Source organism: Pseudorasbora parva, chromosome 10 (genome assembly GCF_024679245.1).
Source record: "Pseudorasbora parva isolate DD20220531a chromosome 10, ASM2467924v1, whole genome shotgun sequence".
In the NCBI taxonomy this organism is placed as follows: Eukaryota; Metazoa; Chordata; class Actinopteri; order Cypriniformes; family Gobionidae; genus Pseudorasbora; species Pseudorasbora parva.
In genome coordinates, this window is record NC_090181.1 from 3,877,880 (window position 1) to 3,902,004 (window position 24,125).

Sequence of the window (24,125 nt, forward strand, 5' to 3'; positions counted from 1 at the left end):
ATAGATATACATAATAAAGTATATTATGTAATTAAGTATATTATTTATTATGTATATCTATGGTAGCAACAGGAGTGGCTCCTCAGACCTTCAGAAGTGCAAGGCTTGCGGGTTGGCCACAGTCTATGGGTTTGGCGCGCGGTGCGCACGGAGCATCACAGGGATGCGCGCACGCGTTTTGTTGTCACGGCTACATAAACAAATTTCTGCACACAGGAAGACAGATGTTTTGGTAATATTTGATGTATTTTAATCACAAAAACAAACGTTTGCATCAAGTGAAAGCATCGGACACATTGGCCACGTTACCTACATAATAAGCTGTTTTAAATTTAAAATGTTCAATGTCTAATCGCGCTGATGTGACCGAGGGTATCCATCCTCTAAGTGAGCAGTTTCATCCCAGGACTATTCCGGTTTTAAACGGAATATTGGCGCCCATTATGCACTCTACATGTAACTTTTTTTCACTGTCATATGCCGCGGATGCGCGTGGCGTTTCTGTTGCGGATCAGCCACGGGGCTGCGTGGCGTTTTCTCTGCCTTTGCACACTAGAAGCGTGTCTGACGCGGCGCTGCTGCTGCTATTGATGCGGAGGGAAGCCCTATTCCTAATGTTAAACATAAATAGCCTACTGATACAGCAAAGAAAACGTCGGGAGTAGCACATATCTATGGTATTGACGGCAAAATAGGCTACAGAATATTTCGTTCTGTATTGACAGTTGCAATATTTCAAAATCGATAATTGACGTTTTTTATTATTACAATTAGGCCTATATCTGCATTTATGTAAACCTACAGACTTTCAAACATGAAAATGTAATTTAATAATATGTATTCGTGTCAAAATGATATATAAACATCTTTTCCTATTCTATTTTGCCTGGAGACGCTCCCAACACACGTGAAAAATAGGCGCTCTTCTATTTCCAGCATGCACGCGTTTTCCGCGCGTCACAGGCAGTGTGCAAACTCCAACCTGTTAACATGTGAGCCGAAACAAAAACGGACACGCCACTCAGCCGAGACTCTCACGCTTGCAGTGTGTCCCGGGATTTGATTAACCAACTTGTTGATATTTAATCGATGGGCATAGCCTGTAGGCTGAGTTGCATACATAGAAAAATCGTATAATGTGTTTCTTTGTTGTAGGTTAATACTTATTTATTTGTGTGTGTGTGTGTGTGTGTGTGTGTGTGTGTGTGTGTGTGTGTGTGTGTGTGTGTGTGTGTAGCCTACTTTATGTTTTCAAGTTTTTATTGAATGCATTGCTCTTGTATAGTCTTACTTTGGAATTTTAAGAGCAATTAACATATATTGAAATGTTAAGGAATTTATTTTTTTTATTCAGATAATTAAATCAGCATGTATAAATTGCTATTAGGCAATTAATGGGGAGATAATCGGTAATCGAATCGAATCGTAACCGAATCGGACAGGAAAAATGAATCGTTAGATTAATCGATGCATCGAAAAAATAATCGCTAGATTAATCGTTTAAAAAATAATCGTTTATCCCAGCCCTAATGACAACTGAATATATTTTACACAGATTTTCAATATTTACCTGTGCAATATTTTTACATTACAGCATCACTATGATGCAGTAATGCAAACATATTGCAGAGTTAAAGGGTTAGTTCACCAAAAAATTCTGTCATTATCCCTCTCATGCTGTTCCAGACCCATAAGACCTCCGTTCATCTTCGAAACACAAATGAAGATATTTTTGTTGAAATCAGATTGGCAACAATATAATTTCCTCTCTCAAGACCCATAAAAGGCACTAAAGACGTCGTAAAAAAACCCCATCTCACTACAAGGGTTCTACAATCATTTTATAGAAGCGATGAGAATAGTTTTTGTGTGCAAAAAAACATAAATAACGACTTATATTGTGATCGCCGATTTCAAAACACTGCTTCCTGAAGCTTGGTAGCTTAATGAATCAGTGTATCGAATCAGCAGTTCGGATCGCATGTTAAATTGCCAAACTGCAGAAATCCCGTGACTTTGATGATCCGAACCGCTGATTTCGATACACTGATTCATTAAGCTATGAAGCTTCAGGACGCAGTGTTTTGAAATCGGCCATCACTATACAAGTCGTTATTTAGTTGTTTTTTGTGCACAAAAACTATTCTCGTAGCTTCATAAAATGATTGTAGAACCGCTGTAGTGAGATGGGCTTTGTAACGACGTCTTTAGTGCCTTTTATGGGTCTTGAGAGAGGAAAAGATATTCAATGGAGGCTTTTCTGAGCCATCGGATTTCAACATAAATATCTTCATCTGTGTCTAAAGATGAACAGCGGTCTTACGGGTCTGGAATGGCATGAGGGTAAATAAATAATGACAGATTTTTCATTTTTGGGTGAACTAACCCTTTAAATATAAAATATTGTAGTATTTGATTTAGGCCTGGTTTTACAGACAGGGCTTAGATTAAGCCAGAATTAGGCCTTAGTTCAATTAGGTCAATCTAAATAGCTTTTATAAACATGCCTTTGTAAAAAAAACATTACTGGTGTGCATCTTGAGATAAAATAACGATACTGACATATTAAAGACATGTTAGTGCAAGTTGTTTCAGCTCAATTATGCTTTTTAGTCTGGGACTATTTTAAGCCTTGTCTGTGAAATCAGGGGTTAGTGTCTATAATTAATTTTGATTTAAATGAAAATTAAAGTAGACAGTTATCAGGAAGTTCCCGTCACTCTGTAGCCCACGAGAAGGCTCGGAGCAGTAATGCAGTAACGCGCCCTCATGCAGTCGTGCTCACCCCTTGTCAGCAGGCACAGAGGGACGTGAGAGGGTTGGAAAGCGAGGAAATGAAAGAGAGAGAATGGACCTCTGGGAGCCCTCAGAGTTTGGGCCATCAGACAGCTCTCTGGAGACAGTAAACGGACAGCGGTGAAGCCACCGATAGAGAGAGAGAGACACACACACAAAACTACAGATGCACTGATTGGGCAGCCAAAAAAATGTTTTTCAACATTGATTATTAATCATAAATGTTTCTTGAGCAGCAAATCAGGATTTCTAAAGGATCATGTGACACTCAAGACTGGAGTAATGCAGTAATTGCAATAATATTTCACAGTTTTTATTGTATTTTTGATCCATTAAATGCAGCCTTGGTGAGCAGAAGAGACTTCTTTTTAAAACATTTGCTTTTTGGCATTCTTTTTTTAATTTTCATAAAAATTATCGCCCGCATTTTTAATATTGAACTGTAAAATACTATTGCATTGCAGCATCACTATGATGCAAAAATATTGCAAAGTTAAATATTTATAAAATATTGTGGCATTTGACAGTGTCTAAAAGACAGTGTTTATATCTTCATTTATTTTTTGTGCCTTGAGCGGCAGATCATCATTTTGGAATGATTTCTGAAGGATCATGTGACACTGAATATTTTATTTTTATATATATTTTTTATCAAGTAAATGCCACCTTGGTGAGGAGAAGAGACTTTCAAAAACATTAAATAATCTCACCAACCCTGAACTTCTCAATGATAATGTGTATTATTTAAATGACTTCCTAAATTATTACGTTTTATTTTGCCTATAATGTAGTCCTGTTTCACATCCAACCAACAGATCCAATCTAGTAATGACTGAGTATTTAGTCAACAAAAAAGAGGAATGAAGAGTTTTTTTAGAGGAATGAAGCGGTATCTATATCAGCCTATGTTTTCAGTTTAAATCGCATTGGCCAAAATCAGTGCATCCTAAACACTAACAAACACACCACAGAAAACACTAATAAACTTACAAACTGCTGTTGTTAATTTTGTAATACTTGTGTCGCGCCAGCCACATTCTGCACACGTATTTGGACGTCTCCATGTCCTCCTGAAATAGAGCCAGAACATTTTTACTTAATCAAGTCAGGGTAGAACATTGAATCGTGTGTATCAGGGCCTAAATGAGTGACGTTCCTCAGAGGCCAGCTACAGGTCTATTGATTAATATGAATGGACATACACATGGGTGTATTTTTCTTTACTCTTAAAAATAAAGTTAGCAAAAAAAAAGGGTTTGTGTAGAACTGACCCAAAGAACCATTATTAAAATAACCGTTTTTTCTTACTGTTAAGAACACTTTAAAATTGTAAAGCATTTAAAAGGTTCCATGGATGCTAAAGGTTCTTAATGGATGCCAATAAAGAACCTTTATTTTAAGACTTTCGCATAACTCCAGCTTAATTAAGTCTTGCAGTTATTTCAGGCAAAGAAAAGCATCTGAACTATCTAAGATGAGGAGGAGTGGCGACAGCCTAGAGTCTTACCGTCTGGAACTGGATTGTGTCTTCTTTGTTGGCGAGCTCCAGGGCAAAGAAGGACTTATTATGAGTCATGTTATTAATGTCATTCCACCTGCAGAAACAATGAACAGCTTGAGTCAGACACATGACAGCAATCCTGTCAAACCCATGACACAGCCTAAAAACAAGACACGGCTGAACAGCCTTTGGAAGACAGCCTTTGAACAACATCTGATATACATCTCTATATTCATTTATTTTTGCTCTGAAAGGGGGTGATTTGTTCTTCAATAAGAGAAACTAAGATTTCAAACAGCAGTTGTTGATGTCAATAAAAAAGTAGTAAAATACAGAAATAAATATAGTTACAGTAATAAAATAATGTTTTGCACACTTTGTTTCACTACATTATCACTACATTTACTCATTTATTTATATGCAGCAATATAAAACATTGTAATCAACAGCAATATTTAACTACATAATATTTTTTACTAAAAATGCCATGCACAGATTTCCTTAAACTTAACTAGTGCCAGCAAAACAAAAAGAGCAATAAAATGACTGCAACATACAATGTAAGATTGCTAATCATCATAAATGCATCCCAAATATTCTATATATTCACAGCCCTAATGCATGAATGCAAAAAATGCATTTAAGATATATGCACACATACCGAAACAGAAGAGGTGCTTTCCCATTTTTGTGCTTGACAAAAATCCCATCCAGACAAGAGCCGATAATCACATCTGTGCTCTGGCTGTCCTGTTCAGACACACGGAGGGAAACAAGAACAGCAAATATTGTTTTTTTTTTGTAGTCAATGCAATTTATCTCCAATTTTATGTGAAGAAAAACCTTCGTGTTTCGCAGCACGTTTCGCAAGAATCAGTGAGGTTTGTTATGCAATTAGATAGTCCTTCAACCAATCAGACAACAAAAGGCGTGATCAACAGGCACTGACCCATCGCTTATCTATCCGCCATTCTGTTAAACCCGCCAATAGCGTGCCAGGTGGATAAGCCAGTCTGTGATTGGCTTCCGCAGAAGTGTAACAGAAGCCGTAGAAATAAATGCACAGGTTTCCAGACTGAGTTGCAGGGCAAAATCAAATCGGCCGGCAGATCAGGCTGGGTTTACCCAGTCTATGTAACCACTATTTATGGTCCATTAACCAATCAAACGGTAGCCTGACAAGCCAGACCCACATCAAGATGTTTGGTCTGGAAACTCACCATTGACAGCTCAATCTGAGGGGCGGGATAAACGGTTGCCTGTCAAACTCCCTCTGCACGCGATAGGATAGCGCTACAACCAACCAGAGCAATGAAGGTAAAGCGGAGCTAGTTAACAGATTAAACTCTCGCCGGCCGGCAAAACTCTGAACACATCTTCCCTTCTTTAGAATGACTTCAGTGCCATTCTTGGATCTTTTCTCAGAGAAAAGCATAACTCCAAGTCTTCCAGAGTCGCGGTCAAAGCTGATTCGAAAGACCGCCGTTCGCCAGTTTCTGTGTTTACTAGAAGCAGAAAACGCAAGTCGGCCGTCATTATGTTAAGCCCCGCCCACCGACTCTATACACGATGTGATTGGCCCGACCAGAGTTTGGCGTTTACAGCTCAGAAGTGTATTGAGAGTTGCTAGACGACACTCGCGGCAAATTAGATTTGCTGCCGCTAGGGTGCGTCTAGATTTCTAGGCTAATCAAAGCTCAAAGCGCTGCAAAATTATCCTCAAAAGTTATCAATGAAGCAACAGCGTGTTTGCATATATTATTTATGCAGAGAACATACGAATGGCATGCAAATGACACAAATGGATAAAGTACATATCCTGTGCCAGCTATCAATTATTGCAACAAAAAAAAAGATAGCTGGTACAGGATATGTACTTTATGCATGTGTTATTGATGCTTTTACTGAAAGTGAAATAAAACTCTGAATCAGAAGCCATTGCTGTATTGTCAGTCAGTCTCCCCTAATCCCCCTCCATTCTGCAGGTTAACCACGCCCACTTTTATAGCATTTTTAATTTGTTTGTGAACTGAAGCTGCTGAAACAGGTGGTTTCATGACGCTTTAAAAAGATCTTCATTTGTTTTGAAGATGAAAAGTCTCACAGGTTTAGAACGACATGAAGGTGAGTAAATGATAACAATTTTCATTATTGGGTGAATTGTCCTTTAAAGTGTATGCATTAATGTTGTGCACTACGGTAATCCATCTGCCCCTTTTATATCTCTTGTTTTGACAACTTTTGTACTGCATAATACAAAAAGTGTCAAGGGAATCTATTATGAGGTAAACTGAATATTTCAACTATTCCTGTGCATGGTTTTGAATTGCACAAAAGAAATGTGTGCTCTTATTTGCCAATTTACCTTGGCTTGGACACTCTCCTCACCATACCCCTCCATCTTCTCCACCGCCTGCATGTAGAGTAGCTCCGCCTCTGGTGCAGACAGACCTCTGGGAAACAACACACACAGACACACTCATCAGCTCACACAATACGCCTGTCATCTGATCGCTATTATCAGTCTCTTCCTCATTCTTATTGTGCATAACACAAACAAACAACGTCAGAGGATCGCAATGCTTACGTACATTTCTTCCAAGACTCACTAAAAGATATTTCAGCTGCATGACATGCCATTTTTGTCCCAAATAGCACAAATATATATGTGATATTGATTTTATGTAACAGGTCAATAAATAAGAAGTTCATAATGTGTTATATTTTAGACCGAATATTGTCTGTTTTGCTCAACGAAAATATTACCTATTAAGGCAGAGCAGAACTGTTGTGTCAGTGTTTTGAATGAAATTGCATTTTAAACAAATCAGGTGAACCAATGATTCAATGTCCCATTCATAAAGAGAGACATCACTTCATTCCTGAATGAACCAGCCCTTTTGAAGAATGTTGGTAACCAATATGTTTTGGTTACCATTGACTTCCATTGTATGAACAAAAACAAAAAAAAACAAAAAAATGTCCAAATTATCTTCTTTTATGTTGCTCAGATGAAAGAAAGTCATACAGGTTTGAAATTAAATGAGTGTGAGTAAATGATGACAATTTTCTTTTTTGGGATAACTACCATTTTAATACCATGGGATTATTTATATAATCGTTGGTCTGCAATAAACTGTCTGTACGTATATCTTAACATCAATTTAGAAGAAGCTTCTGAAAAAAAAAAAAACATGGCTGTTGAAGCCTAAAGGCTTGTGTAATAAATTTGGTTCCATCAAATACAATTTCTCAATCAAAAGCTACTTTTTGTCATGTCTATCTGATGCTTTTCTCATTTACCACAACAACAACTTTAAATTTGGCTGAGAAATCGTGACGTGCGATTAATAAATCAGTACATATGCAATTGATTAGATTTAAAAAATGCAATTGCTTGACACCCCTAATTAAAACTTATTTTGTAATGCTCTTAAAGGATTGTGAATCTAATTTAAAGACTCACAAACTAAGGGAATAATGGCAAAATAAAAAGTGCATAAGATAATCATAATTCAGAACGCTAATTTATTTTATATCTGCATCAAAATGTGGCAAACATTTCAACAAATAACGATCAGGCATTACCACCAAGATGATAGCAGCAGATCTTTTAAGTCCTGTAAGTTGCGAGGTGAAGCCTCCGTGGATCGGACTTGTTTGTTCAGCTCATCCCACAGATGCTCGATTGGATTGAGATCTGGGGAATTGAGAGGCCGAGTCAACGCCTCAAACTCGTTGTTGTGCTCCTCAAACCATTCCTGAAGCATTTGTGCTTTGTGTCAGGAGCATTATCCTGCTGGAAGAGCCACAGCCACCAGAATACCGTTTCCATGAAAGGCTGAACATGGTCTCAGCAATGCTTAGGTAGGTGGAGCGTGTCAAAGTAACATCCACATGGATGGAGGACCCAAGGTTTCCCAGCAGAACATTGGCCAAAGCATCACACTGCCTCCGCCGGCTCGCCTTCTTCCCATAGTGCATCCTGGGGCCGTGTGTTCCCCAGGTAAGCCACACACACACACACACCCGGCCATCCACGTGATGTAAAATAAAACTTGATTCATCAAGACCAGGCCACCTTCTGCCATTGCTCCGTGGTCCAGTTTCGATGCTCACGTCCCACAGTTGGTGCTTTCGGCGGGGTCAGGGGTCAGCATGGGCTCCCTGACTGGTCAGCGGCTATGCCGCCCCATACGCAACAAACTGAGATGCTCTGTGTATTCTGACACCTTTCTATCAGAACCAGCATTAACTTCTGGAGCAGTTTGAGCTCCAGTAGCTCGTCTGTTTGATCGGACCACACGGGCCAGCCTTCGCTCCCCACGTGCATCAATGAGCCTTGGCCGCCCATGACTCTGTGGCCGGTTCTCCACTGTTCCTTCCTTGGAGCACTTTTGATAGATACTGACCACTGCAGACCGGGAACAGCCCACAAGAGCTGCAGTTTTGGAGATGCTCTGACCCAGTCGTCTAGCCGTCACAAGTTGTCCCTTGCCAAAATCCTTACACTTCCCCATTTTTCCTGCTTCTAACACATCAACTTTCAGGACAAAATGTTCACTTTCTGCCTAATATAATCACAGCCACTAACAGGTGCTATGATGGAGATAATCAGTGTAATTCAATTCACCTATCTGTCAGTGGTCATAATGTTATACCTGATGTCCCAGCCCTAACGTGTGTCGAACACATGCAAATCTACTCTGAAGGATCTTTCGAAACAAATAATTAATAATAATAATAATAATGTTACATTTATATAGCGCTTTTCTAGGCACTCAAAGCACTTTACATAGCAGGGGGGAATCTCCTGCACAACCACCACCAATGTGCAGCACCACCTGGATGATGCGACGGCAGCCATATTGCGCCAGAACGCCCACCACACACCAGCTTATGGTGGAGAAGAGACCGAGTGATGAAGCCAATCAGGATATGGGGATGATTAGGAGGCCATGATGGACAGGGGCCAGTGGACAAATTTGGCCAGGATGCCGGGGTTACACCCGTACTCTTCATCGAAGGACATCCTGGGATTTTTAACGACCACAGAGTCGGGACCTCGGTTTAACGTCTCATCCAAAAAACAGTGCTCTTTGACAGTGTAGTGTCCCCATCACTATACTGGGGTGTTAGGACCCACACAGACCACAGGGTGAGCACCCCCTGCTGGCCTCACTAACACCTCTACCAGCAGCTGGTTTTCCCAGTTGGTCTCCCATCCAGGTACTGGCAAGGCTCAGCCCTGCTTAGCTTCAGTGGGAAACCAGTCTTGGGCTACAGGGTGATATGGCTGCTGGTATCACAAACCTTTTGCAGGAAAGCCAAGAACATTTATGGTGCTCAGAGTTCAAAGCAGAGAGTCTAGTCATAAGTCATGTCAGGCGTTTGACAGCTGCCTTTGAAAGCCTCTAACAAGTACCATCTGAACACATCTGATAATCATGAAGCCTCCTCACTGCAAATTATCTCAGTCTTTTCCTAATGGGAAAATAAGCACATTTTGCAGATGACTACAGCCTCTCACCTATAGTTTTGATAGAGCATCGTGACTTTTTGAGTGGCCTCCTCCACAACCCTCTCGTCCTGTATCCATGGCTGAGAACAGAGAAGAAACAGAGAGGATGAATGAGCTTATGAAATATCCTGCCATTTTAAAAACCGGGAATAGAGAGTGAAATATTTAATTATTACTCACCATTGGAAAAAGCACAATTTTCTGAAGAAATTCCTGGGAGTCATATCGATTGAAGTCTCCGAGGTCAGCTGGAAGCAAAAGACAAAATTATGTTTAGTGTTAGATTTAATAAGCCTCCAGCAATACCGTAAACATGATGCTGATTCTTTAATATCAATAAAATTATATTTTAGTTAAAAAGTCTACTAGATATACATTATCCAGGGTTATTATAGTCAACTAAAACTAAAAATATTTTTTGTTAAACTAACTGAAACTGATATAAAATATTATATATTAAATATTATTTTACATATTTCCTTCCCTTATTAAAATTGTATTTATTTTGTCTAGATGCCATGGCAACATTTCTTGTTTTCACTTTAACTGAAAGTGAAAGCTATCATTTATTTTCTAACTTTTTATTTTATAATAATAAAGTCGCTAACCTTAAATTAATTCAAAATCACGATACAAAAATATCATTACCATTATCTGAAGATGTTATGAGTTTAATACTTATTAAAAACAAATCTCTAAAACCATTTAGTAAGCGATTAATACATTTTTTAATTAAAAGATTTTATGTAAACATGACAGTGATTCTTTAATATTAACAAATTAATATTAATATTTTAGATAAAAAAGGGAACTAGATGTACATTATGCTGGATTATTATAGCATGTTTGTTACTTGGAATAAAAAACATTTAAATAAATAAATAAATAAAAGCTCTTACGTTTTTGTCTCATTTTCATTTAGTTTAACTTGATGTAATAAAATAACTAAAACTGAAATAAAACTATAGACATAAAAAACTAAATTACTAACTTTAAAATTCAAACAGAAAAGATAAAAACAAAATGTATAAAAATTAATACAAATTGTATTTAAATGAAAAATTTATAAAAAAATTAACTATAATAAAATCCTATTCCATTAAAATACTAAAATAAAATAAAATCTAGTAATAGCGATATGTGACAGTATCAGAAGTTAGTGCATTTTTTTTAATTATTATTTTGTTTTATCTTATTAATGAAGATGCATGAGCTAGTTATGAGTTAGATGCTAATTTTAAAATGCAAAATGTGAGCTGACACTATTGCAAAATCATCTACAAACATTCAGGGCACTAGCACAGCTAAATTTAGAAAAGCTGAGAGACGTTTTGTTATGAAGGGAATCGATTTAGCCCTTGTAACTGTAGTAGCTCAACATTAACAGCATGTCTAATCAGCCCGTTAGAAATGTTCACAGCTATGCTGACAATCCGAAGAGTCACCATCGCGTGAAGCCTTCTTACACAGCACTGCTGGGGCACAAAAATAATTCCTGGCCTCATCAAAATGACACATACTAAGTGAAGACAAAGGCCTTTTGACAGTGTTAATACAGCCAGGGCGTGATTTTTTCTGGTTGTGACAGTGAGTGATGTCAGTTCCTATGTTAACAGCAGAGATGTCAGATCTCTCAGCGTACGAGATTCTTGTGTTGGGTCAATGCTAAAGCCGGGCGGCTCGAGCCTGACAGCACCGCTTGATAAATGATGCTCTGATTTTCTAGACTTACAGCCTTTAGTAATATAAAACCAAACCTTCATGATGGAGTATCTGGACCTGTGAACCAGACACTGGCCAAGAGTTATCTTAAGAATGTTAAAGCAAAAGTTCTCTTGCAACATCAAGTTAATCATTTTAATTCAGCAAGGACATATTAAATTGATCAAAAGTGAGAGTAAAGGCCAGTGGCGAGGCCAGAAATTTTTAACTGAGTGGACCTTGGTGGAATAGGGTGGACCTCAATGACCAGTCTCAAATTACACAAATTTAACAATATGGGACAAAATCACTTGACAGTAAATATAAGCTATATATGATTTATTTTTTGCCAACAAATTCATATAATTCATATATACAAAATTAATTTATAACAAGCAGCTACAAAGCCTATTGCAAGGAAGACAAATATAGATATTGTGCTGCTATATGACCACTAACAAGACATCAGTGTTCAGTAATTAGGTTAATTTTAAAATGGAATAACCAGTTCTTGTCAACTAATGCAACTCAGTATAACTGTTGTCAAACATGTATTTGCAGCTTAACCTGTGAGAATTTCGTCTCGTGTTATGCACCGTGGCCTGTGTTAAAAGTTTATTTCACTAGCAGACGTAAACTCATCTTCCCATCCCCTCAACAATACGCGATTGGCTAAACATTACTACTAAGCTTATTGATTGGCTGTTGCAATAAGTCAGTTATATGAAAATTAGGGGTGCACCGATCCGATATTAGGATCGGATATCGGCCGCGATACTGACGACAAAGCTGGATCGGGGATCGGAAAAGTGAACAGATCCACAGGCCGATCCAGGTGTTTTTTTATTCGCAGCAGAACCCTACGTCATTCGTCAGCTTCACGTGTGTCGCGTGCTCGAAGCAACATGGAGCGAGCCAGAGAGTCGGATGTGTAGAGATATTTTATGCTTGCCACGCCAACTACTTCATCTGTTGGCAATAATACTACCAATTTAATCCAGAAACACCATGTTAAGGAGCACGCTGCATTCCTGCAGCTCAGTAAAACTAGCAGCTAACTTTGCAGGATGCACAGAATTAATTTAGTGTAAGTGGTGATTGATAGTGGATAATGCTAATGTAATGAACTGACGGTAACAACGCGCTGTTGACGCTCGCGCATCTTGAGGAGAAATCAAAAAAGCGCCACTCACACATAGTAATTGCGGTAAACATTAAAAATGTTACGTTTTTATCTTTATAACATATGATACAGTTAAACAATTTCACACAACCAAATGTGCTATTTCCCTGAATACCATCACGATTGAAAATGTCACTGATTTCCTATGACAGCTCTATAAACAATCATTAACATTAGTTACTTACATTTTAGATGCAATATTGAGTCTTTTTGTTCTATTTCAGCTGCGAAAATAGTTCCAAACAAAGATTCCAAGCAACAAAGTTCCAAAAAGCAGAACCAAAACACATCTCACGTGTTCGGAATGATTCAGTGGTTGAATCAAAGATTCAATAACCTGTTCGTAAACGACTGTCTCATTCTTAAAGGAATCAGTTGTTTGAATGAATCATTTGAATTAATGACTCAATGACTCACTCATTAAGACTCACCTATACTGGTGGTTTAGTTTCTTATATTTTTCAACATTTATTTTGTTTATTCAAAAATACAAATCTCATAACATCATTTAATGCAGTAGTAATTTTTCTGGGTACATAATTTAATTTGATTGGTAACATCCCTATAGTGTCTTATTTCAATTTAATGTATAGATCAAATTTAAGAATATAAAATAAAACCTGAAGCATAGCTTATATTTAATAAGATTAGGGGAAAATGCCCTTAAAGGTAAAATATCACTAATATGCAGATTTAAAATGTGTCAAAGCTGATTGAACACTGAGAACATTGCTTCAGAATAAGTTATATTTACACACACACACACACACACACACACACACACACACACACACACACACACACACACAAATCTAACTTTTTTCCCGGACAAGCACGACAAGTGAATGACCATTTTACTTATCCGAAGGAGAGACATGAGCATGCTTAATGTCGAGCCCTAAATTATATTTTAGATTTGAATGCACAATTGTTTTTTAAATAAATAAGAATTCAACACTTTGCATACATCTGTTATTTTGTCTTATTATCTTTATTTAGTAAAGTCTGGTGCCTTTAGTCTCTTCAAGGAAGGTATACATTTTATTATTAATTTAACAATAGTATCGGATCGGTATCGGGTATCGACAGATACACAAAGCCCAGGCATCGGTATCGGTATCGGGACTGAAAAAGTCGGATCGGTGCACCCCTAATGAAAATGTTTTCGCTCTACAGTAATTATTTTTTAATAGGGCTGTCAATCGATTAAAATATTTAATCGCTATTAATCGCATGATTGTCATGAGCTAACTCGCGATTAATCGCAATTTAATCGCACATTTTTAGCAATTGTAAATCTAAAATTAAGTTTTTAATACTCTAATCAACATGAGTATAGACAAATATGCATGCTTTATGCAAATGTACATTTATTATTAGTGAAACCATACTTATTCAATAATAATCAATACAGCATGAAGATTAGACGTATCAAAGGTCATAGATGTTTATTTAAGAAATTGTTCATGTCTCTTAAGCCTAAACTTAAAAATTAAGAGTAAGCAGTGATTTCTCTCATTTTAAGAATATAAAGGGAGTTTTTACACTGGCAGTTTAATTCAGAGCAGGGCAAAGTTCGTATGAAAAATTGGTAATGTGTACCAGTGAGCGCACCAGAACCACACCATACCCGGAGGAGGTCCATATTACACGAGTAGGAATATAGTGCGGCCCCTTTAAGAGACGCGCGCTCCCTATTGAACTGCCGGTATTTTGCGTGTGCGCGCCGAACTGGGCCGTGATTCACGTGGACAGTGTGAAGAACACGGACGACTCGGGAGCGCACTTGTTCAGGAAAGTAACCTGTGCATTCGTTTTAGCCGATTGTACTGTATTTAGTTCAATAAAACAGGTGTACTGTAAGCGGTGATGGTGTTAATGATTTACCTCAGACATGAGCGAGAGTGAGCTGCAGTGCATCGCGCTCCGTCTGCAGAGAATGTGCTCAGTGAAAAAAACGCACTTTTCTTTCTGAAGTCTAATAAAAGTTAAACAAAAAATGTGGTAGCTTATGTGGTAGCTTATGTAGGCAATAACTGCACTTTTGGTTTAGAATATTAATGTCAACCCTTTTCTTTCCCTATTAATGTTTGCTGCTGCATCCTTTGCTTTTGACTGCTCTCACGGCCTATGCCACGGATCAAACAGAAAATGCGCGCTGCGTTAATAAATTTAGTGCTGTTAAAATGAACGCGTTATTAACATATTTGACAGCCCTATTTTTTAATGAAACTTTTTGTACGTGTTTAAGTGATTTGTGTTGTCACATAGGCATATTATTTTCTGCTATCCCAATTTTTGTTTTGTTTTTTTTGTCTGTTCTGATTGGGTGGGCCAGCCGTCAATCTGAGTGGGCCAGTGCCACCCTGGCCCTTATGTAGCCTCGCCCCTGGTAAAGGCATTTATGTTATAAAGATTCCACATGCTGTTCATTGAACTTCTATTCATTCAAGGAATCCAGAAAAATATCAGTTATACTAAGCAGCAAAAACAGTTTTCAATATTGATATTAATAATCAGGGCTTGACTAACTTTTTTGCTCATTAGTAGGGATTCTTGGCCGAAGCCGAAACCGAATAATAATGAAATGCTTGGCCGAAGGCCCGAATACCGAACGCGGTGTTTCGCATTTTTTCCATTTATTTGGCAATTTTTTTTACCGTTACAATAATTAAATAGTAAAATTTGCTTTTTACTATTTTGTGTTGCTTTTCAGAGAAATAAATCAAATAACAAAAATACAATTTCTAAATATTTATTTAACACTGAACATTTTTTTAACATTTCCAGCAGATATTATACAAACTAAGCACAACATAACTTAAAATAAATAATTAGTCAAATAAAAATATATATTTTTATTTGGCCATCTTTGAAGCCCCCCTTCTTGAATAGCCTATGTTAGGCCTACAAATGACTGCTGAAGAATGTAACTCTATATGTCTACAACAACAAACGTGCATTGAATAGTGCAAAAAATGTGGATTAACCCACAACAAATAAATAACTGTCCTAGACATAAGCCTACTTCTTCAGGAAAAGTGGCAGGTTCTTCTTTATGAAAAGTAGCTTCTCTGCTTTCTCACATGAAAGTCGGTTCCTCTTCTCATCGAGTACATGAGATGCAGCACTAAACAGTGCTTCCACACTGCTGACATGTTTGCTGCATAAAGCACGCGCCTCTCACTCTACGCGGGTTACTATTTGATCGCGTCATTAAAAACGTCATTGTTCGGCAAAAATGATTCGGCCTTTTTACTTATTTCGGTTGCCGAACATTCGGTGCATCCCTACTCATTAGTGGTTTTCCAAATTTACTAGCTACTCAGCATTTTCACTGGCCTCAATTTTGACATTGATAACATGGGGAAAACTGCCATATTGATATTTGTAATAGGGCTGGGCGATATGGCCAAAATTTCATATCCCGATATAGCTCATTTGATATCCCGATAACGATATACATAACAATATAGCAATTTTTCTGTTAATTCAGTTTATGAATAGTCTATACAAAATTGCAATGTGGACATGCAGTTTGAAATGATACACAAAACAAATAAAGGTAGTATGGACTACATTTTTATTTTATTTAGAACCTTTTTTTCAAGCAAGACTGTTGGTAAAGTTAACACCTGCCTAGGGATGTTAACCGATGACCGTTTGACCGATGGTTGACCGTATCAACGTTAACCGATCAAAGTTGTCGGTTAAAAAAAAAACAGATCTCTAAATTAGTCTATTATAGACAGTGAACTAAACGTTACTACAGTTAGCAGTCTCATTCCAAAATCTTTTTGTGTGAAGTGAACAAATCCCTCACACTCAATTTTTCATAACTCGCCTGTTTGTACTTAATAAACCAATAAAAACATTTGACGCGAGGTCACAGCTTTTGGGTTTGGCTTACATTTGGAAATATCTACATTTCAGTGGTAACACATAAGGTGTTGATCGTCTTTCTTTATTATTGTTAGCACTACCTCGAACTAAAGCGGTGTCTCTTCGGAGCTGTCATTTTCTTAAATGAGCCGCGGCAATGTTTCAAATGAGCTCATAACGCTAGACAAAGGCCTTTTTCAACACGATCACCTTGCCCAAACCATTTCGAAACTAAGGAGCCATTTGTCCTCCGATTACAAACAAGCTCCTCGGCGGCGCGTTTGCGGGACTCGTGTTTCGCGCTGTGGGGGATTTAAAAAAGTGACGTGAGTGGAAGGGAGGCGGCAGCGCTAGGACAGTGCTTGTGTGTGTGTGTGTGTGTGTGTGTGTGTTTGTGTGTGTGTGTGTGTGTGTGTGTGTGTGTGTGTGTGTGTGTGTGAGAGAGGGCGCGGCTCGCGGCTCGCGGCTGTTATTTCAAATAGCGCAGCATATTTTAAACTAATCGGTTAACCGGTTTCAACCGGCTAATGAGGCTCGGTGGTCGGTCAAGAAAATGTTTAGTTTTCGCCATCCCTACACCTGCCATTAAAATATTTCAATATATGGCTATATGGTGTGCCACGCGTAAAAGCCTGTTGCAGCATCTGTGTCTGGAGTTTGTTTTGAGCGCTATGCCACCACTCTGGCATAATTACTCTGAGAATTACCCTGGTCTGAACCGCGTCTACTGCCGTCTTCCTCCATGTTTGTTTATGTATTGCAGCGTGCATGGGCATGCCGTGGCGTGAGGTGCATCTTGACATTTTCTATCGTCCAGACGATATATTTCGTCATATCGCCCAGCCCTAATTTGTAATATTAGGCTGCTGTCACTTTAAGACTGACACACAGATCCATTACACATGCATTTTCTTTCTCTTTATGCTCACTTAAAACAGAACATACTGTGTTTACGTGAATACTCACTAAGACCAGCATTTTTACATCATTTGGTGTTTATTGGACAGTTTAAGCGCAATAAGCAGCAGAAAAAGACTCAATTTAGTGCTGACAGGCGGTTTTGCGTGTGCACATTCGAGTACAAAATCTGCAGGAATGAGTAAAAATTATGCACAATATGTGCAATTCTAAGGCGAAACTCTAAGCAACAATATTCATCTGGAGCAAATGAAGCGAGCGAGTGAGGGGAGGCGGGTTGCATAGAGAGAGAGAGAGAGAGAGAGAGAGAGAGAGAGAGAGAGAGAGAGAGAGAGAGAGAGAGAGAGAGAGAGAGAGAGAGAGAGAGAGAGAGAGAGAGAGAGAGAGAGGCATAGAGAGAGGCATAGAGAGAGAGAGAGAGAGAGAGAGAGAGAGAGAGAGAGGCATAGAGAGAGAGAGGCATAGAGAGAGAGAGGCATAGAGAGAGAGAGAGAGAGAGAGAGAGAGAGAGAGAGAGAGAGAGAGAGAGAGAGAGAGACTTTACACCATATCTGAAATACACACGCGTTTGGCGGGTGTTAATGCCAAGCCCTGATAACAACTATTATTAAATAATTAAATAATTGAGCAGCAAATCATCATATTGGAATGATTTCTGAAGGATCATGTGACTGAAGACTGGAGTAATAATGATAAATTCAGCTTTGATCACAGGAATAATTTAACATTTACTATATATATTCACATAGAAAATAGGCATTTTAAATTTTAATATTGTTTTTACTGTAGTTTTGATTAAATAAATGCAACATTAATAAATCTTACCTATTCCAAACTCGACCTCATTTAACTTTTCACTGACACGAGTTTAAGTAAAGGATTTCATTTTTCAGTGAACTACTCCTTTAAAGCCCCACTGAACAGAACGAAGAGAATATTAATATTACAAATGCCCCACACAAAAAGATTAACGATAAGTAAATCATCTGAAAACGGGGGCAGTGACGCATTAGACCGGCATCAATTCTGATATCTCAGTATGTTCAAATACCTGAAATGCCAAACATAATATCAGAGAAAAATACCTTGCACAGCCAAGCTGGCCAAATGGATGGCTTGCTCAATGGAGCATGGGATCTTCCCCTCCAGAATGTCTTTCTTCAGCTGGAGATAATACTGGTATCTGTGTGGAAAACAGGAAGTGAGTAAAAGCGTTTTAACAGCACTGATGTGATTACTTTCAGACATATTCCTGTCCTTAACCTGGTTATCTCTTGTTGTAACTGGGTGACAGTGGACACGTAGAACACCACCCCAAAGTAAACGGTCGGCTCCAGCCCGTACTTGTCAAGCTGTTTCTTCAGCGGCTTCTCCAAATCAATCCATCTCTGCTGGTTTTGTTTGTTGCAGTACCAGAGGCTGAAGTACGTTATCTGGGGAATGAACAGAATTTCACTGATTGCTCTTTCACTCATGAGAAACAACAGGCCGGCGGACATTCATGCGCTTAACTCCAAAATAGTTTTTCTGGAGGTGAAGACTGGACATACTCGCAGAGCTTTGACTAATGGGTCCTGCACACTGTGCGATTTTTCAAAATCCTTTGCGAATGTCCCTTGTCAGACTGTACGAACATGATCGCCATGTCACACTGTAAGATCTCAGTTGTCATTAATGTCAGACTGCACGATAGTTAAGGCGCGTTAAAAACGGACGCGCGCAAGAAAACTCACCCGGAGTTTTATATCATCAATGAATGACGCGTTCAGTGACAGTGAGCTGCATTACATGCGGGACTGAAATGCTGGCTACAAAGAAATCTCTAGTACTCGTTTTGGTCACAGTTTGTCTTGAAAAACGGAGATATTTGACTGTCGTCGTAGGAGAAGTCACACTGCAGGATTGTGTGCCAAATCTTCTGACACTGCCAGAATTTCGTCTGAGGTCTAATTTGATCGCAGCGCTCATTAATCGGCTGCCGGTGAACATGTCAAACTAACGACCAAAGTCGTCAGATTTTAGCCTAGGATCTGAGGAATCTTTTAAGATTTGCTAAATTTGTCCCAGACGGCCAAATCGTGGCCAAAATCGTACAGTGTGCACCCGACTTAAGACGACTCTCAAAATCAAAGAAACTGGTTTGGGAATGGATATTTGAACGCATTTCCCTGTGGTGTGACATCCTAAACTATTTATACAATTCCCTTTAATTGAACAGGCAGTTTTTATAAGCTCAAACTAATTGAAATACTACATGCATTGAATATTTATACTTTTAGGTTCATGTCACACAGGAGCGTGGTCACTGTTCTGCAAAAATAGCTAAACAGTGATTAAAACAAGGGGGGAAAAAATCTAGCACATACACATTACCTTATGCATAAACATAAAATAACAAAATACTGATGATAAGCAAATTGAGACTTGTCAAATTTATATGCTAAGACATTTTTCCAATTATTTAATGCTAATCACACTCCAAAAACTATTCCTGCAGTGTTTTACTGCAGACTCTTATTAAGTCCTAAACTACATGCATGAACAATGTTTACATTCAAAAATTTATATTAAAGCACAGGACTATAATCCACTAAAGATTGAATGGTAATTAAACTGAATAAAAAGAAACAGTGACATAAAATTTCACTTTTAGGGCTCTATCAAATCTGTTTGATTTTTTTACCAAATTCCATTTTTTTCCACAAAAAAAATTCTGGAAGTTTTTTTTTTTTGGACTCCATTTTAATGATTAAATAACATTTTAGTAATCAAAACATGCGATTATGAAACTTACACAATTTACAACAATTTATTAAAAGTTTAACAAAAATGACTTACGTAGGGTCCTGTGACATACGTTTCCCACCCAATCCCCCCTCAAATTCCATTTTTTATTTTTTACCAAAAAATTACTGTAATATTTTGGTTAATTATTTTCTGTTTTAAGTTTCCTGGATTCAATTTTAATGGGTTGATAGCATTTTAATAATAAATTTAAAAAAAGTCTAATTCATTGAATAAAAACCCAACAATTCATTTATTTTTCTATGATTTTTCCCCCCAGACATTTTGTGTTGAGTATTAGAATTTTTCAATCAAATGTAGGGATAAAAAATTATTTATTAGAATGTATCTTTTAATTATATAAAAATTAAACGTTTTGTCAAACAAAGTGTTGCACAACAGAGCTTTACTTTTAAAATTAAAACATGGAAGAAAAATTATGATTATTCCTAATTTAATTCCTTATTAAATTATGAGTATTATTTTTATGAGTGTTAGTATTATTATTACATTGAGACAAGGCTAAATGCGACTGTACAACAGTGATGTATTTCTGTCACAATTTCAAGATAAACAAAACTTTTCTTTTGACAGGTTGCTGTAAAGACCTTTGATGTTTTTTGTGTGTTTGTATGATGATGATGATAGTTTTTCTCAAATTAAACCGTAAAATTCTGGTGAAGTGACTCTCAGAGCGGCTTTGGAGATGAAGTTCGTGCAGCTCATGTCTTCATATAGTGAGACGGCAGAGGCTGAAAAAACAGTGAGCGACGCGTGCTTCTGTGTGCGTGTGTGTGTGAGTGTTAAAGGGGTGGTTCCATGTTTATTTTCTAGGCTTGGTTGTGTTTATGGGGCACAGTATAACATGTCTTAATGCTTCTTTTTTTGTTTTGTTTTTTACGCTGTATTTTTCTTCTATTCGACCTTTATTCCACACCGCTGTCTCCGCTGTCCTTTGAACGGATCATTTGCTTCCTGCTTCTATGAAGCCCATCCCTCCGACAAACGCAATGGTCTTAGATCGGTTAGATGGCCAAATGTAGTTTCCTGTATTTTTATTGGCTGAAGTGCCAAGCACAGGTTGTCATGGAAACGCCACATCCCTTCCCATTACGGGCAGAAGTCACATCTGCGAAGACTAGCAAGGGTTTATGATGTCACCAACCCAGGAAGAAGCTCGTTGTAGTCCAAGTTTATGTAGGCAATAAACTGCCATAACTTTAAAAGACAATATCTCCGTTTGCATTGAACTTTCAGCACTGTAACTTTGCAGATACTGTTTATGCTCAAGCAGCGACATTACACACTAACTAAAGTTAAACAAGTGAAATCGCATGCTACCACCCCTTTAAACGAAAATGCGCTTCTGCTGCATTCATTTACACACAGACACGCAGGATTCATATTTAAATAGTCTTTTTGCAGCTTAATATTCGCAGACACTCGTCTATGTCATGATTTGATTTAAGTGTACTGACCTGCTTTGAATCAGAAAATTGACTTACAGTATACAGTAAATTCTATTTTTATGACGTTTATGATGTTTTCCACACTTAACACTTTTTTTCCCACACTTTACACATCTCATGCAATCATACACATTTTAACGCAAAATACTGAGGAATCTTGAGGAACAAAAAAAGACATATGTCAAATTAAAAGCCTAAAACAAGCGTTTATAATTAATTCTGCTTTAAAATCAAACTTGCAAAATCCAAACAAGCGGATTGAATTACTCACACACGTCAAGCAGTGTGATGAAGCTATAATTCATTCAGAACAACATGTTTTCCCACATTACTCAACTCCATATAATCATTATGCAGTTTTTATGACTCATATTAAGTCACAAACTACATGCATGCAATATTTCTACTTTTAATCATTCATATCAAAGCACAGGACTAAAATTGATCTGCAAATATAACTAAAGATGCTTAAAATGGGTGTAAGACTTTACAATAAGGTTGCATTAGTTAATGGTATTATTGAATGTATTTACTAACATTAAAGTTCACCAAAAAATAAAAATTCTCATAATTTACTCACCCAACTTTTTAAGCCAAACACAATCGGAGCTATATTAAAAAAATATCCTGGACTCTTTTAAGCTTTATAATGGCAGTGAATGGTGCCAGATTTTGTAGCCCAAAAAAAGCACATCAATCAATCCATCATAAAAGTGCTCCATAAAGAAATATTTTTCATTGTTGGTTCATTTTAAATAATGTTAACAAATGCAACCTTATTGTAAAATGTTACCAAATCTGAAATTAAATGGCAGCACCTAAAATATACAGTTTACCTTTATGTATTCATACACAATTTTGATGCTGAACTGGACATGATATTTTGTCAATTATATACGCAAATATCATAATTTGCAAAAAGCAATTTTTATTAAATCACTGTGCTAGTGAACTTTAGGCTAGTAAATACAAAAAAGCCACAGTATATACTCATGTGTTGGCGATGCTCAGTTGAAGCATTGACTTTAAACTTAACTTTAAAAGACAATATCTCCGTTTGCATTGAACTTTCAGCACTGTAACTTTGCAGATACTGTTTATGCTCAAGCAGCGACATTACACACTAACTAAAGTTAAACAAGTGAAATCGCATGCGATTATAGATGTGGCGATCTATAGCTAGATATGACAATCTGACTTTGGCAAGGTAAACATTCAGACTTGCAAACAAACGAAGTGCACTCAGTCCAAGCTTAATTCCTGGCACACGTGCATTTAGGGTGTTTGACAGCATTTTGGTTGCAGTCCTAGAATAGCCTAGACTCCAGACGGCACCAGCAAGCTAAAATAAACATACGCCCATGGTGTCTTAAGGTGATTTCGACCAGATTAAACCAAGTCTTAGTAGCCGGTGGACGGCCAGCCTACCTCGCGTAACTCGAGTCTCTGCGCAACCGCCTCCAGGCATTCCTGGCCCGTGCTCTCCACCGAAAGCGTGAACTCCACATACTCGCCGTTGAGCAGCTGTATGCGGGTGACCAGGCAGCTTTTGCTGGACACAGTGTATCTTCTGGTTCTCTTGAGCTTTAATCCGAACGGAAGGGGCATGTTGAACCTTCCTCGAGCAGAATGATTTGATTCAGCTTTTCTCTGCGCTTAATCCATGGAGAGGTGCTGGATTATACAGGGCTCCACAAGACAAACACATGAGTCCCTGGATAAAGACAAACCACAGCAAAACAGATTAGCAATGACCGCTCAGAGCGATAGCAGTATTTATCTGCTCAGCGGTGGGGCACGGATAAAAGGCAAAACACAGTGCAAATAATAAAATGCAACTAAGATAGGATAGTAAAAGAGGGTTCTCAAATTTGACAAAACGCTTCATTGTTTGACTTTGCACCCTGCTGTTTTTAATTGTATTATATATATATGAACATTCAGTTTGGATGCGAAGATATATATATATATATATACACACACACACACACACACACACACACACACACACACACACACACACAAAATAGTGCTGTCAAATTGCTTCTTCGCATCCAAACTGGATGTTCATGTTTACATAATAAATGTGTGTCCTGTGTATTGTGTAATATATATTTTAATATAAATTATATAAATATTACAACGTAAATACAAATATTTATTTTATATATAAATGAATGTGTGTGTATTTATATATAAAAATAATTATACACAGTCCACATTTTTGTTGTTGATTGGTTGATTTAAATCTGTGCATTACAAATAAAATGTATTTTTATTATTATTACATATGTAAACAAACTTTTGACAGCCCTAATACACACACACACACATACACACACACACACACCTCTATACATACATACACAT

The 24,125-nt window shown here is 37.7% G+C and overlaps 1 protein-coding gene across 4 annotated transcripts in view; it reads right to left on the bottom strand.

The window, feature by feature from the left end:
- ptpn21 (protein tyrosine phosphatase non-receptor type 21) overlaps positions 1-24,125 on the bottom strand; it is a 51,563-nt gene that overhangs the window by 26,470 nt on the left and 968 nt on the right. For 2 of the 4 annotated variants that reach the window (XM_067454900.1, XM_067454899.1), the window contains exons 2-11: positions 23,184-23,469; positions 18,766-18,935; positions 18,588-18,685; positions 9,999-10,066; positions 9,828-9,898; positions 6,663-6,750; positions 4,959-5,047; positions 4,304-4,391; positions 3,787-3,866; positions 2,786-2,893 (exon numbers count right to left, since the gene is read on the bottom strand). In XM_067454900.1, coding sequence (XP_067311001.1) covers positions 2,786-2,893; positions 3,787-3,866; positions 4,304-4,391; positions 4,959-5,047; positions 6,663-6,750; positions 9,828-9,898; positions 9,999-10,066; positions 18,588-18,685; positions 18,766-18,935; positions 23,184-23,363 — 1,040 coding nt within the window. In that variant the 5' untranslated portion in view covers positions 23,364-23,469. The remainder of the gene's footprint in view (positions 1-2,785; positions 2,894-3,786; positions 3,867-4,303; positions 4,392-4,958; positions 5,048-6,662; positions 6,751-9,827; positions 9,899-9,998; positions 10,067-18,587; positions 18,686-18,765; positions 18,936-23,183; positions 23,470-24,125) is intronic. The other 2 variants (XM_067454902.1, XM_067454901.1) reach the window with 1 other exon arrangement.